The sequence below is a fragment of the Schistocerca gregaria genome, chromosome 5, assembly GCF_023897955.1.
Source record: "Schistocerca gregaria isolate iqSchGreg1 chromosome 5, iqSchGreg1.2, whole genome shotgun sequence".
Classification (NCBI taxonomy): Eukaryota; Metazoa; Arthropoda; class Insecta; order Orthoptera; family Acrididae; genus Schistocerca; species Schistocerca gregaria.
Window position 1 is genome coordinate 520,161,296 of NC_064924.1, and position 12,527 is coordinate 520,173,822.

Sequence of the window (12,527 nt, forward strand, 5' to 3'; positions counted from 1 at the left end):
AGCATATGCTGAGGGGGCCTTACTACCATAGGGTGATGCTACGAGTGGTGTAGCTTGTTTTCTAATAAATGTGTGACAATGAATGATGTTTTTGTGAGCCACCATCAGATAATATTTTGATGACAACCCACAAGTTCAACTCAGTCCTGTCACTGTAGATGCCACCCAGCCCAGGCCTCTCCACTTTGCAGTATGGATGTTCTGGGCCCCCTTAATATTTTACCAGAGTTTTTCCTTCAGAACTTTTTTAAAAATTAAGGTGTTAAGTCAAATTAGGTTTCCAAATAATTTAGTCGTTCTCCTTCATATCATGTTAATCAATGTCCTTTCTCTTTAATTTCTTTTAGTAAGATTTTATTTCAGTCCACGATGTTTTGTGGCTCATTTCTGCATCTCTAGCTCTGTTTCTTCTATTTTTTTCTTTTTTCTATTTCCCCAGTTTCCATACCTCACAACCACGGCTTAAAATAACACGTACGTGAGGGTAGTGCTCCTCACCAAATAAAGGTGGCACTCAGCAGCAGACGGGAGATGGGCTCATGGTAAAGACAGAAAATTGTCTCACTTTTATGTCAAGTCCTTCAGACCACACACACACACACACACACACACACACACACACACATACAGAGAGAGAGAGAGAGAGAGAGAGAGAGAGAGAGAGAGAGAGAGAGAGAGAGAGAGCGATCCACTGGTCAGGTGGGTATGGATAGTGTGTATCGCGACCAGTAGCACAGGGCGTCACACATGACTGTGTTGCTTAGTTCTGATAAATCATGTGCCTAATGAAGATGAGAATGAGTATGTAGGGAAACATAGCTGTACAGGGGTATGTGTGTGTTGGTATGTGTTCATACTCTTGAGTCTGAAAGCTTCTAATGTTTTCAGTATTTTTTATATACCAGTGAATGACCCAGTACCTTTATTACTTGGCAAGTTGTTTCCTTTACTCCTAAATTATTTATATCCTTTTGTGACACATTGCTGTTACTGTATGCCAGCAAGGCACTACCAACCCTGTTGTTAACTGTACTGTGCACTTGTCCTTCACGTTAAAGTAAATATCATTTTGTCTCAGCACTGTCTGTTTTGCCAAACATGTTGCTGATGCATCATGTACAGAATATGGTAACTGTCAGGAAACTGTACAGGTCAGTTGTAGTTTTGTATTAAAGCAACACAATAGTCCAGAAATTCAGTTAAATTTTGTTCTTGTAACTGTAGTTTTTGTTCCAGATATTTATACTTGACAAAATACTAATTTTATATGAGTATTGTGATTGTGTGCTTCAGTATAGAGTAGGAGCTTGGCAGTCAGGTGTGTTCTAGGACATGTAAATGCTAGATTATCAGATATACCACATTATCACGGTCATTTTTAAAAACCTGGTTTAAAATAAGTGATATAAGTAAATCATATAGTTTTAAGGTACAAAGCAAGTATCTGCTATTTATTAAACACAACAGCAAAGTTCCACTACAAAAAAATTAAAAGTGTGTATTACTTTTCTGGAAAAACAAAAATGAATTAAAAGTCAATTCCTGCACTGCTGTATTAAACCAGTTTAAAGCTCCCTAATTTCAAAAGATCAACAACAAGCTGATTAATAAACGTTTATGCCAAGGATATGGTGCAGTTTAATTGGAATCACTGTCTTTAAGAATAGCACAGATATGATTTATTCATGGTCATGGAATATGTCTGACTGTTATATACCACTAATAGTGTAGCTGAGATATTCTTCAGAGCCCACTGGAACATTACAGAAATGCTGACTTGTTTCTTGGATTGAGATATTTCTGAAAAAAAAAATGTTTTTTATATGTGCACTTTCGTAACTTCAGAAGTGTTCTACTCTCAATGAATGTCACAAAAGTGTGTGAGGCTTCCGAAGTCTCAGTGGAACAGATGTGGGCTGTAGGTGTTTCTTCTTCGATAACTACATTTTTGTCAGTGTCTTGTACTGAAAATGCACTCTTTTCATTAGTGGGAGTGGATGTTTCTTTGAGGCATTGGGTTGTACAGCAAACCACACCAACCTAGAAATGAAGGAAAATTTCTGATGCAGGCTGGACAATTAGGTCTGCCAGACTATCGAGTGCCGAATTATCATGGTCTTCGTGTATACAAAGAAGTGATCATACATTAGTACTGTTATAAGGTGTGTAACATATATTTATTTGCTACTGAAGAGTGCAGATTGTCCTATCAGTTTTCTATTAGCAAGTGTGTGTTTCAGATTTGATGTTCTAATGTAACTTCATTTTCTTGTGTTACTCATATATTTAGTAAGGAACTACTGTTTCAGATTCATTGTTTTCGGGCTCTTCTTGAGAAGATTTTGGTCAAGCATTGGCCTCATTTACGGCACTCTGTTGTTAAAAGCATCAAACATTACAGTGGCCTGAATTTTCGAGAGTAAGTACAGCTAATGTACAAGATAGTTACTGAAGATTGCATTTGTGTTCCCAGGAGTTGCCAAAATTTTCTCTGTATAGTACTTTCAGATGAGACCACACACAAGCTAATAATTAAAACACAAACAACTGCTACAGTATTGAAGAGAATAGACATAAGAATCAAAAAGTAGATGTTGTATCTGATTCATAATTTTCAACCAGCATCTTTGTTAGAAGGAACAGGTAAGAAATAGGCAAAATAAAAAGGATAGCACCGCAGCTGGTGGAAAGAAGGAAGAAACTCAGCAAACCTTACATCAGAGTGAACACAAGTTCTGAAAAGATTGGGAAGTAACAATGGATTGCTAACTTCGATTCAAAATCCAAAGTATTGAAATGATTTACAGCTAATCAACTCAGAGAAAACAGAAGTGTGTAAACTGGAAGAATTGAACAAAAAGATGGTGTGATGAGGGGTAAAGTAAAAGGGGAAAAAATTTGCTATGAAGTAATGGAGACAGGTACTAACAGAAAAATGGAGGACAAGGATAGACTTTGTGAGAGAAAGAGAAAGACAATGAAGGAACAGGACAAGGGAAAATGAGTTAAAATTGCACACTGAAACTCAACTATGTACCTGCTCAGATAGTCTGTGTGTTAAAGTGTGATTTCCACAAAAGTGAGGTATGCCAGCCTGACAGAGTAACAATAAAGGGCAGTGTGCTGGTCAGCCTGGATATACTTTTTAGTGAGTTTCCTTCGTCCCACTAGGTGAATACTGAACAGGTACCTAACATTGAGAAAACGTTTGCTCATTTTCACGTGATTAACACTACCCGCAGACAGTTGGGGTACAGATATTCTGAGCCAGGGGGTAACAGGATTGGATCATTCCACAACAAAACATGCAATAATTCAAAGATGTGTAACCCTCAATCTCATATTTTTACAAAACTTTGCACATTTGCTTATTCTTATAACTTAGGAACTTCTGACAAATCTTTTTGGGCTCAAACCACAACTTTATTTTATATTGAATTTTAAATGTAGTGATATTCTGATAACTGGGATCTGCAAGAATTTCAATGCAAAATGGTACTTATCTACATAAATGCCCATACTCAGGTGTTTATGAAACTTTTGAGTCGGAATTTTTTCATAAATTAAGTAAAACATTGTTAACAGATATCCAGTTTCGAAGTAGCGAAGCTACAAAGAAATTTTTTTACAAACATTAATGTATGTCAATTTTCAATTTCAGAAAAATTGCAAGAATGTAGAAAAATCCTTATATCACATTTCTCCCACCTGCTGGGAACCTGATATTGGTCTTAAATAATCCCCTAGATTGTAAGCTTTCTAATAAAATAGAAATTTTGTCGGGTCTTCTGCTAATTGACACACGCATCTGAAATCAAAATACTTTTTGCTGTGTTGGAAAAAGAGTCATTTTAAGTAAGCTCATCCACTCACTGCCTCAGACGCAAGGGTATCAAATTAGCATATTTAGGTATAACACATTCCAGGCAGGCAAGTTAACTTTAAGTCTGAAAATTTATTTCCTTTCACTTGATTAATCCAGTAATTTTTTAAAGACTGTAATATATGTTGTTTGTTGTTGTCTTCAGTCCTGAGACTGGTTTGATGCAGCTCTCCATGCTACTCTATCCTGTGCAAGCTTCTTCATCTAACTGTACCTACTGCAACCTACATCCTTCTGAATCTGCTTAGTGTACTCATCTCTCGGTCTCCCTCTACGATTTTTACCCTCCATGCCGCCCTCCAGTGCTAAATTTGTGATCCCTTGATGCCTCAAAACAAACCAACCGATCCCTTCTTCTAGTCAAGTTGTGCCACAAACTTCTCTTCTCCCCAATCCTATTCAATACCTCCTCATTAGTTACATGATCTATCCACCTTATCTTCAGTATTCTTTTGTAGCACCACATTTCGAAAGCTTCTATTCTCTTCTTGTCCAAACTAGTTATCGTCCATGTTTCTTTTCCATACATGGCTACACTCCAAACAAATACTTTCAGAAACAACTTCCTGATACATAAATCTATATTCGATGTTAACAAATTTCTTCTTCAGAAATGCTTTCCTTGCCATTGCCAGTCAACATTTTATATCCTCTCTACTTGGACCATCATCAGTTAGTTTACTTCCTAAATAGCAAAACTAATTTACTACTTTAAGTGTCACATTTCCTAATCTAATTCCCTCAGCATCACCCGATTTAATTTGACTACATTCCATTATCCTCGTTTTGCTTTTGTTGATGTTCATCTTATATCCTCCTTTCAAGACACTGTCCATTCGGTTCAACTGTTCTTCCAAGTCCTTTGCCGTCTCTGACAGAATTACAATGTCATCGGCGAACCTCAAAGTTTTTACTTCTTCTTCATGAATTTTAATACCTACTCCAAATTTTTCTTTTGTTTCCTTTACTGCTTGCTCAATATACAGATCGAATAACATTGGGGAGAGGCTACTACCCTGTCTCACTCCTCTCCCAACCACTGCTTCCCTTTCATGCCCCTCGACTCTTATGACTGCCATCTGGTTTATGTACAAATTGTAAATAGCCTTTCGCTCCATGTATTTTACCCCTGCCACCTTTAGAATGTGAAAGAGAGTATTCCAGTCAACATTGTCAAAAGCTTTCTTTAAGTCTACAAATGCGAGAAACGTAGGTTTGCCTTTTCTTAATCTTTCTTCTAAGATAAGTTGTAAGGTCAGTATTGCCTCACGTGTTCCAACATTTCTACGGAATCCAAACTGATCCTCCCCGAGGTCCGCATCTACCAGTTTTTCCATTCGTCTGTAAAGAATTCGCGTTAGTATTTTGCAGCTGTGACTTATTAAACTGATAGTTCGTTAATTTTCACATCTGTCAGCACCTGTTTTCTTTGGGATTGGAATTATTATATTCTTCTTGAAGTCTGAGGGTATTTTGCCTGTCTCATACATCTTGCTTACCAGCTGGTAGCGTTTTGTCATGACTGGCTCTCCCAAGGCCGTCAGTAGTTCTAATGGAATGTTGTCTACTCTGGGGGCCTTGTTTCGACTCAGGTCTTTCAGTGCTCTGTCAAACTCTTCACGCAGATCGTATCTCCGATTTCATCTTCATCTACATCCTCTTCCATTTCCATAATATTGTCCTCAAGTACATCGCCCTTGTATAGACCCTCTATATACTCCTTCCACCTTTCTGCCTTCCCTTCTTTGCTTAGAACTGGGTTGCCATCTGAGCTCTTGATATTCATACACATGGTTCTCTTCTCTCCAAAGGTCTCTTTAATTTTCCTGTAGGCAGTATCTGTCTTACCCCTAGTCAGATAAGCTTCTACATCCTTACATTTGTCCTCTAGCCATCCCTGCTTAGCCATTTTGCACTTCCTGTCGATCTCATTTTTGAGACGTTTGTATTCCTTTTTGCCTGCTTCATTTACTGCATTTTTATATTTTCTCCTTTCATCAATTAAATTCAATATTTCTTCTGTTACCCAAGGATTTCTACTAGCCCTCGTCTTTTTACCTACTTAAATCCTCTGCTGCCTTCACTACTTCATCCCTCAGAGCTACCCATTCTTCTTCTACTGTATTTCTTTCCCCTATCCCTGTCAATTGTTCCCTTACGCTCTCTCTGAAACTCTGTACAACCTCTGGTTCTTTCAGTTTATCCAGGTCCCATCTCCTTAATTTCCCACATTTTTGCAGTTTCTTCAGTTTTAATCTACAGGTCATAACCAATAGATTGTGGTCAGAGTCCACATCTGCCCCTGGAAATGTCTTACAACTTAAAACCTGGTTCCTAAATCTCTGTCTTACCATTATATAATCTATCTGATACCTTTTAGTATCTCCAGGGTTCTTCCATGTATACAACCTTCTTTCATGATTCTTAAATCAAGTGTTAGCTATGATTAAGTTGTGCTCTGTGCAAAATTCTACTAGGCGGCTTCCTCTTTCATTTCTTAGCCCCAATCCATATTCACCTACTATGTTTCCTTCTCTCCCTTTTCCTACACTCGAATTCCAGTCACCCATTACTATTAAATTTTTGTCTCCCTTCACTGTTTGAATAATTTCTTTTATTTCATTGTACATTTCTTCAATTTCTTCGTCATCTGCAGAGCTAGTTGGCATATAAACTTGTACTACAGTAGTAGGTGTGGGCTTCGTATCTATCTTGGCCACAATAATGCGTTCACTGTGCTGTTTGTAGTAGCTTACCCGCATTCCTATTTTCCTATTCATTATTAAACCTACTCCTGCATTACCCCTATTTGATTTTGTGTTTATAACCCTGTAGTCACCTGACCAGAAGTCTTGTTCCTCCTGCCACCGAACTTCACTAATTCCCACTATATCTAACTTTAACCTATCCATTTCCCTTTTTAAATTTTCTAACCTACCTGCCCGATTAAGGGATCTGACATTCCACGCTCCGATCCGTAGAACGCCAGTTTTCTTTCTCCTGATAACGACATCCTCTTGAGTAGTCCCCGCCCGGAGATCCGAATGGGGGACTATTTTACCTCCGGAATATTTTACCCAAGAGGACGCCATCATCATTTAATCATACAGTAAAGCTGCATGTCCTCGGGAAAAATTACGGCTGTAGTTTCCCCTTGCTTTCAGCTGTTCGCAGTACCAGCACAGCAAGGCCGTTTTGGTTAATGTTGCAAGGCCAGATCAGTCAATCATCCAGACTGTTGCCCCTGCAACTACTGAAAAGGCTGCTGCCCCTCTTCAGGAACCACACGTTTGTCTGGCCTCTCAACAGATACCCCTCCATTGTGGTTGCACCTACGGCACGGCCATCTGTATCGCTGAGGCACGCAAGCCTCCCCACCAACGGCAAGGTCCATGGTTCATGGGGGGCTGTAATATATATGATTTATATATTCAACCAACCACCTGCTCACAGTGATAAAAAAGTTTTCTTAGGCAGCAGTAGCTTGTTTAAAACCTGTATAGGCATGAAAACACCGCAACAGTTGCTAAAATACGTTGTTGAGAATAACTGGCATGTAATCATTTGTCTATTTGACCTCAGTTGCTCTTTGTCTTTCTGTGGGATATGTCATATCTGTTTGTGGTGTGGCCCCATCATTCCACTTGTACAAAGTATGTTTTAAGTGAATTAGTGCTCAGTTAATTGCAATGGAAAGTGTGAATTCATGCATTGTTGGAAAATTACCAAAAGCACTGTCATTTGACAACCTATACCTTAGTAAAAACTTTACAAAAAACATAAGAGCTGAGCGAGCACCAACAAGATTTGATATTGCTGCGATCCAATATTAGCTTTCCACAACATCAAGAAAGTGCTACTATACATGGACATCACAGATACTATTACTTACAAGTTTTAGAAAGTCATCAAAGAACTTGTTGTGATCCTTTCAAAAACACAGACAAACAGCTAAAAAATCTTGGAGGTCAGTTTGCTTGTCTTTAACAAAAACATTAAGTGCTAAAAGAATCTATGTAACACCAGACCAAAAACTGTGCACTACATTTCGTAAGATTTGTGAACAGAAAACTGACATCAGTGATAGAAATGAAAGTGATGCAGATGACCCAGAGGTGACATTTTATGAATCATTACTGAAAAGTCAAAACGAAATATTGAGAATGCAAATAAAACTTAAAATGATTTGGAGTGCTCTTAAAACTTGTCTCCATTCCAAAGCACAGCAAGGCTTCAAATGACAAAAAGAAGCTAGAGAAAGATGAAGCAAGTTTTGGAAAGAAAAGTGTGTCGGGCATTACATTGCAGTATTGAAGATTCTGAACACATAGAAGAAAAATTTGATGATGAAATTGTTAAGAAAGCCAAAGATTTTGATGCCATGATATTATTAGTGAAAGAAAAAGTGGTTAGTGTTATAGTACCTGAAGAAAATTCAAACATTAACTTTAGCTCCACAATCTTGATCAAAAGAAAACGTAATGTCAGAATTCAATGTAATGTGGTTCGACAAGCAAGGAAACTGAAAACAGTAATGGGTATTTTATCAATTCCTAAACCAAAAAGGGGAAAGTTATTGTTGATGAAGTGGTATAGATTGTCACTGATTTCTACCAAAATGATGAATATGCTCGAATGTTACCAGGTGCAAAAGACAAAGTTAGCATTCAGAAGAATGTATATATGCTAAAAAGACTCATTCTTTGAAACTTAAGAGAACTGCACTCTTGTTTTAAATGGGAGAATCCTAACATTAACATCGGTCTTTCTAAATGTTCACTAAGACCGAAGCGGTGTATTTTAGCTGGTCTTGCCGGCACTCATTCAGAGTGTGTGTGTTGGGGGGGGGGGGGGGGGGGATCCATCAAAATGTAAAACTGCTTTTGGATGCGGAACACACTGAAGAAACATACAACGAACTTATAAAATTTCTTGTGTGTGACTCTGAAAACTATGACTGTACGCTTAATCACTTTGATAATTGTCCCAGTGATGACAAACTGTCAAAATTATTAAAACAGAAATTAGCTTACAAAGATACTGATGATGAAATTGCCAGTGGATAAACACAGATCATTGGGCAGAATTGGTAAAACAGTCTGCAGCTGTGGGTGAATACATAGACTTGTTGGTAACAAAATTATAAGCACTTAAACTACACTCAGTTATGTCAAAGTGTCAGTAAAAATAATTGAAAATATTGAAGAAAATCTAACCCTAGAAAAAGCAATTCTGTTAATGGACTCTGCTGAAAACGACACTTTTATAATTCAGAACAAAGTTCAGAGTTACCACTGGATAAGAAGCAGCTGTACAATCCATCATGTGTGTTTTTATGTGGTAAATGAAGAAAGTAAATTGGTAATAATGAATCATTGCTTTATAAGTGATGATATGGGACATGATGTAGGTTTTGTAAATGCTGTGCGGAAAGAAATGGTTAAGTGGCTGACAGAGCATTACCCACAAGTGAAGAGAGTGCATTATTTCCCTGATGGATATGCTGCTCAATATAAAAATAGAAAAAGCTTTAAAAATTTGTGTGGTCACAGAAACAATTTTTATATTGATGCTGAGCATTTGTCTTTCGCTACTAGCCACAGTAAATCTGTGTGCGATGGTTTGGGAGGAATGGTAAAACGTATATTGAGAAGAGCTAGTCTTCAACTAGTGGATGATGCACAAATAACAAATGCATCCGGTGGTCACAATTTCTGCAAGGCTATTATTGACACATGTTTTCTTCACTTCTGAGAGAAAGTCAATGTAGATTTCCTATGCAAGAACTTCGAGAAGAGATTTTCGACAACTCGCACAATACCTGGTACCAGGAATTTTCACCATTACAAACCACTTTCTTGTGATTCTTTAGAGATTAGAAGAGTAAATTCTTCTAAAAAGCCTTCCTTGATTTTTTCATTCAATGAAAATGCCACACAATGGACATGCACTCGTCCTCAACAAAATTCTTTTGTAGCAGCTGTATCTGATGACACAGCTGCCTTCGTCAGAAATGTCTGTGATGAAGGAGGAGACATTCAACTACATTTTCTCCACCTACCTGAACCAGCAGTATCATTCTTTTGGCCTTATTTCGTGACTTTGGAAAACTGCCTTTTTATGTACTGTTGGTGTACCTAAATCAACATCATTAGGCAGGATGTATTACTTTAATGAAAAATATATGAAGTTATCAGAATGCTAATTTGATACCATAAATGAACTTAACCCTTGTAATGAAAATTTTTCAATTACATTTATAACTTTTGACCCTGTACTTTTATGAGGCAGCCTTATTATAGGTTGTCAGTTTACATAACTTGATTTGAATGATCTTCCGAACAGTGATGTGATACATGTTAAATGAACATCCAGTATCTATCAAAATTCAGGGTACCTGTTCTTTTTTTAAAAAATAATATCGGAGTGTCAATGAAAATAAATCAGGTATCAGCTGCCAGAAAGTGTATGACATATTTAAAAATCATTGTTTGGGCCACAACACCGTAAGTTGATTTTCTATATTCCCTTAAGTCAAGAATAATTTCTAATTTTTTCCCAATAAAGTTATATACCTTCTGTAATATCTGTGGAAATACAACAGTAATGTGTTGGAAATAAGATACTTTCTGTTACTATTATTATTATTATTGTTGTTGTTGTTATTTTTGTCTGAAGTAATGCAATCCTAGTGACAAACTCAAGTTGCATCATTTATGTTTGTGTAAGAAATGTACATTATGTCCCCTCAATCTATGTGAGGTATGTGACTATTGTCTAGCAGAAAGTAACACGTAGAAAAAGTTTCATGAAAATATGAAGCAGTGGGTGTCGGCTATTGTATCCATTCATAGAAAACCCATTAATAATTTTATTTTCTTACAGCGTTTACTGTCTTGGGAATTATTTAAGACCCATTATATGTTCCCACTAGGTTGGAGAAATGTGATGCAGTTTTCAGCATTTTTCAATACATCTATACTTTTCCAAAAAATGGGAAGTGACACGTATCAAATTTTTTTGTATTGTTCTTTGTAACTTTACTGCTTAATTACATGTCTGTTAAGTATGTGCTTCCCTTAACTTAGGAAAAAAAATTCCAAATCAAAAGCTTCATCAGCACCTGAGTCATGGGTATTTGTGTAGATATGTACCATTTCACAAAGCCCAATTATCATATTGCAAAGCCCAACTATCAGATTGTTATTACGTTTAAAACTCGATATAAAAAAAAGTTTTAGTCTGAGAGTAAAAACATTGTGCATAAATTCTTATGTTATAAATATAAGCAAATGTGCAACGTTTCATGAAGATGTGAGATGATGGGGTGACATGACCTGCGTGATTTGGCATGGAATGACCCGGTTGTGACAGCAAGAGCATCCAGCCACCAGTTAAACTAACCAACCATGCCCAATCCATTTATAATCGTGTTGACCCAGCACCGATCTAGGACAAAGTCACAATAAAACCAAGAAGACTGAAACTCAGGTACACGCTAGAAATATTTTACCAACCCTGAATTTAATTTTATCATGACCCATCTCAAAACATGATAAAAGTGTTCCCCTTGTTGAGATATACCACTCTGAACTGGAATGTTACTGCCAGCCACAGAACATGTATGACATCCACAAGTCATATCCTGACATTACTTACAGCTATCCAAAATCCTTCTTTACCATTCCAAATAAATATGTGGCTTCCCAATTAACACCCACAATATATTTCTGGGGCTCTTAATGATACCACAAAACGATCCCATCTATCTAATGATTTTTATACATGTGAGTGTTCAGTTGCCAGCTCTGTCATGCTCATGCTGTATAGTATGAAATAAGTCTTTCAGCACCAATTATAGGATATATATAACAAAGGATAGGGTCTCTATAGACTGAATGTGTTACACATCAATTGGCCACTAGGTTTTGACTAGCATTTTACATCACTTCAAAGTGGCCAGCCAGCAACTAAAATGCCCATAGGATGGATCAGTCTTCATCACCTGTCACAAGAACTGTAATTCTTTCCCCTCTTCTTTTCTCACCCCGTTCCGTCACATTTGCAAACCAGACTGTCGCTCCCCCTGTTTCTTTTTGCTTCTATTCCATCCCACCTCCTTCCTTGAAATTATATTTTTGCCCTGAACTGTATCCTTTTACCACCATGTATGTCACTTCAAGCATGTCCACTCCTTAACCCATACTTCTTCTTCTTCGTACAGTAGGGTGTGTCAAATAGTTTTACTTCATTTTTCAGGAAATGAGGGGATCATAAAATTGTCTTTTGGTTAGCAATTCCCAATTATATTTACGAGAAATGGCAATTACGTTGTTTTGCTTGGTAAGTAGGTACCTAAGTTTCATCATATTTTGTCATTTCATTAAAAATATTCAGCAAACCATCTTCTTTCAAGAAGTGCCTTCTTATCATTGTTTCTGCCCTTGCTCTAATGATAAGAATATACCATAAAATCTGTAAACTTTTTTAATACCACTCTTACAGTTTTTAAACTGGCAATACTCATGCGCAGGACAGTGTCTTTTTATTAATGTCTTATAAAAGGTGACTTTTTCTTGTCTTCCTTTTTGCAGACTCGAATAGTTTCTTCCACTTGCAAAATCTGAAAACTTGGAATCGTGGC

At 37.2% G+C, this 12,527-nt stretch overlaps 1 protein-coding gene across 7 annotated transcripts in view; it reads left to right on the forward strand.

Moving 5' to 3' along the window:
* The window catches only part of LOC126272763 (methyltransferase-like protein 25B), a 96,551-nt gene that overhangs the window by 58,100 nt on the left and 25,924 nt on the right, over positions 1-12,527 (forward strand). For all 7 annotated transcript variants that reach the window (XR_007549260.1, XM_049975883.1, XM_049975885.1 and 4 more), the window contains one exon: positions 2,310-2,419. Coding sequence is in view for 6 of the 7 variants with exons in the window: in XM_049975883.1 (XP_049831840.1) it covers positions 2,310-2,419 (110 nt within the window). In the remaining variant the exon portion in view is untranslated. The remainder of the gene's footprint in view (positions 1-2,309; positions 2,420-12,527) is intronic.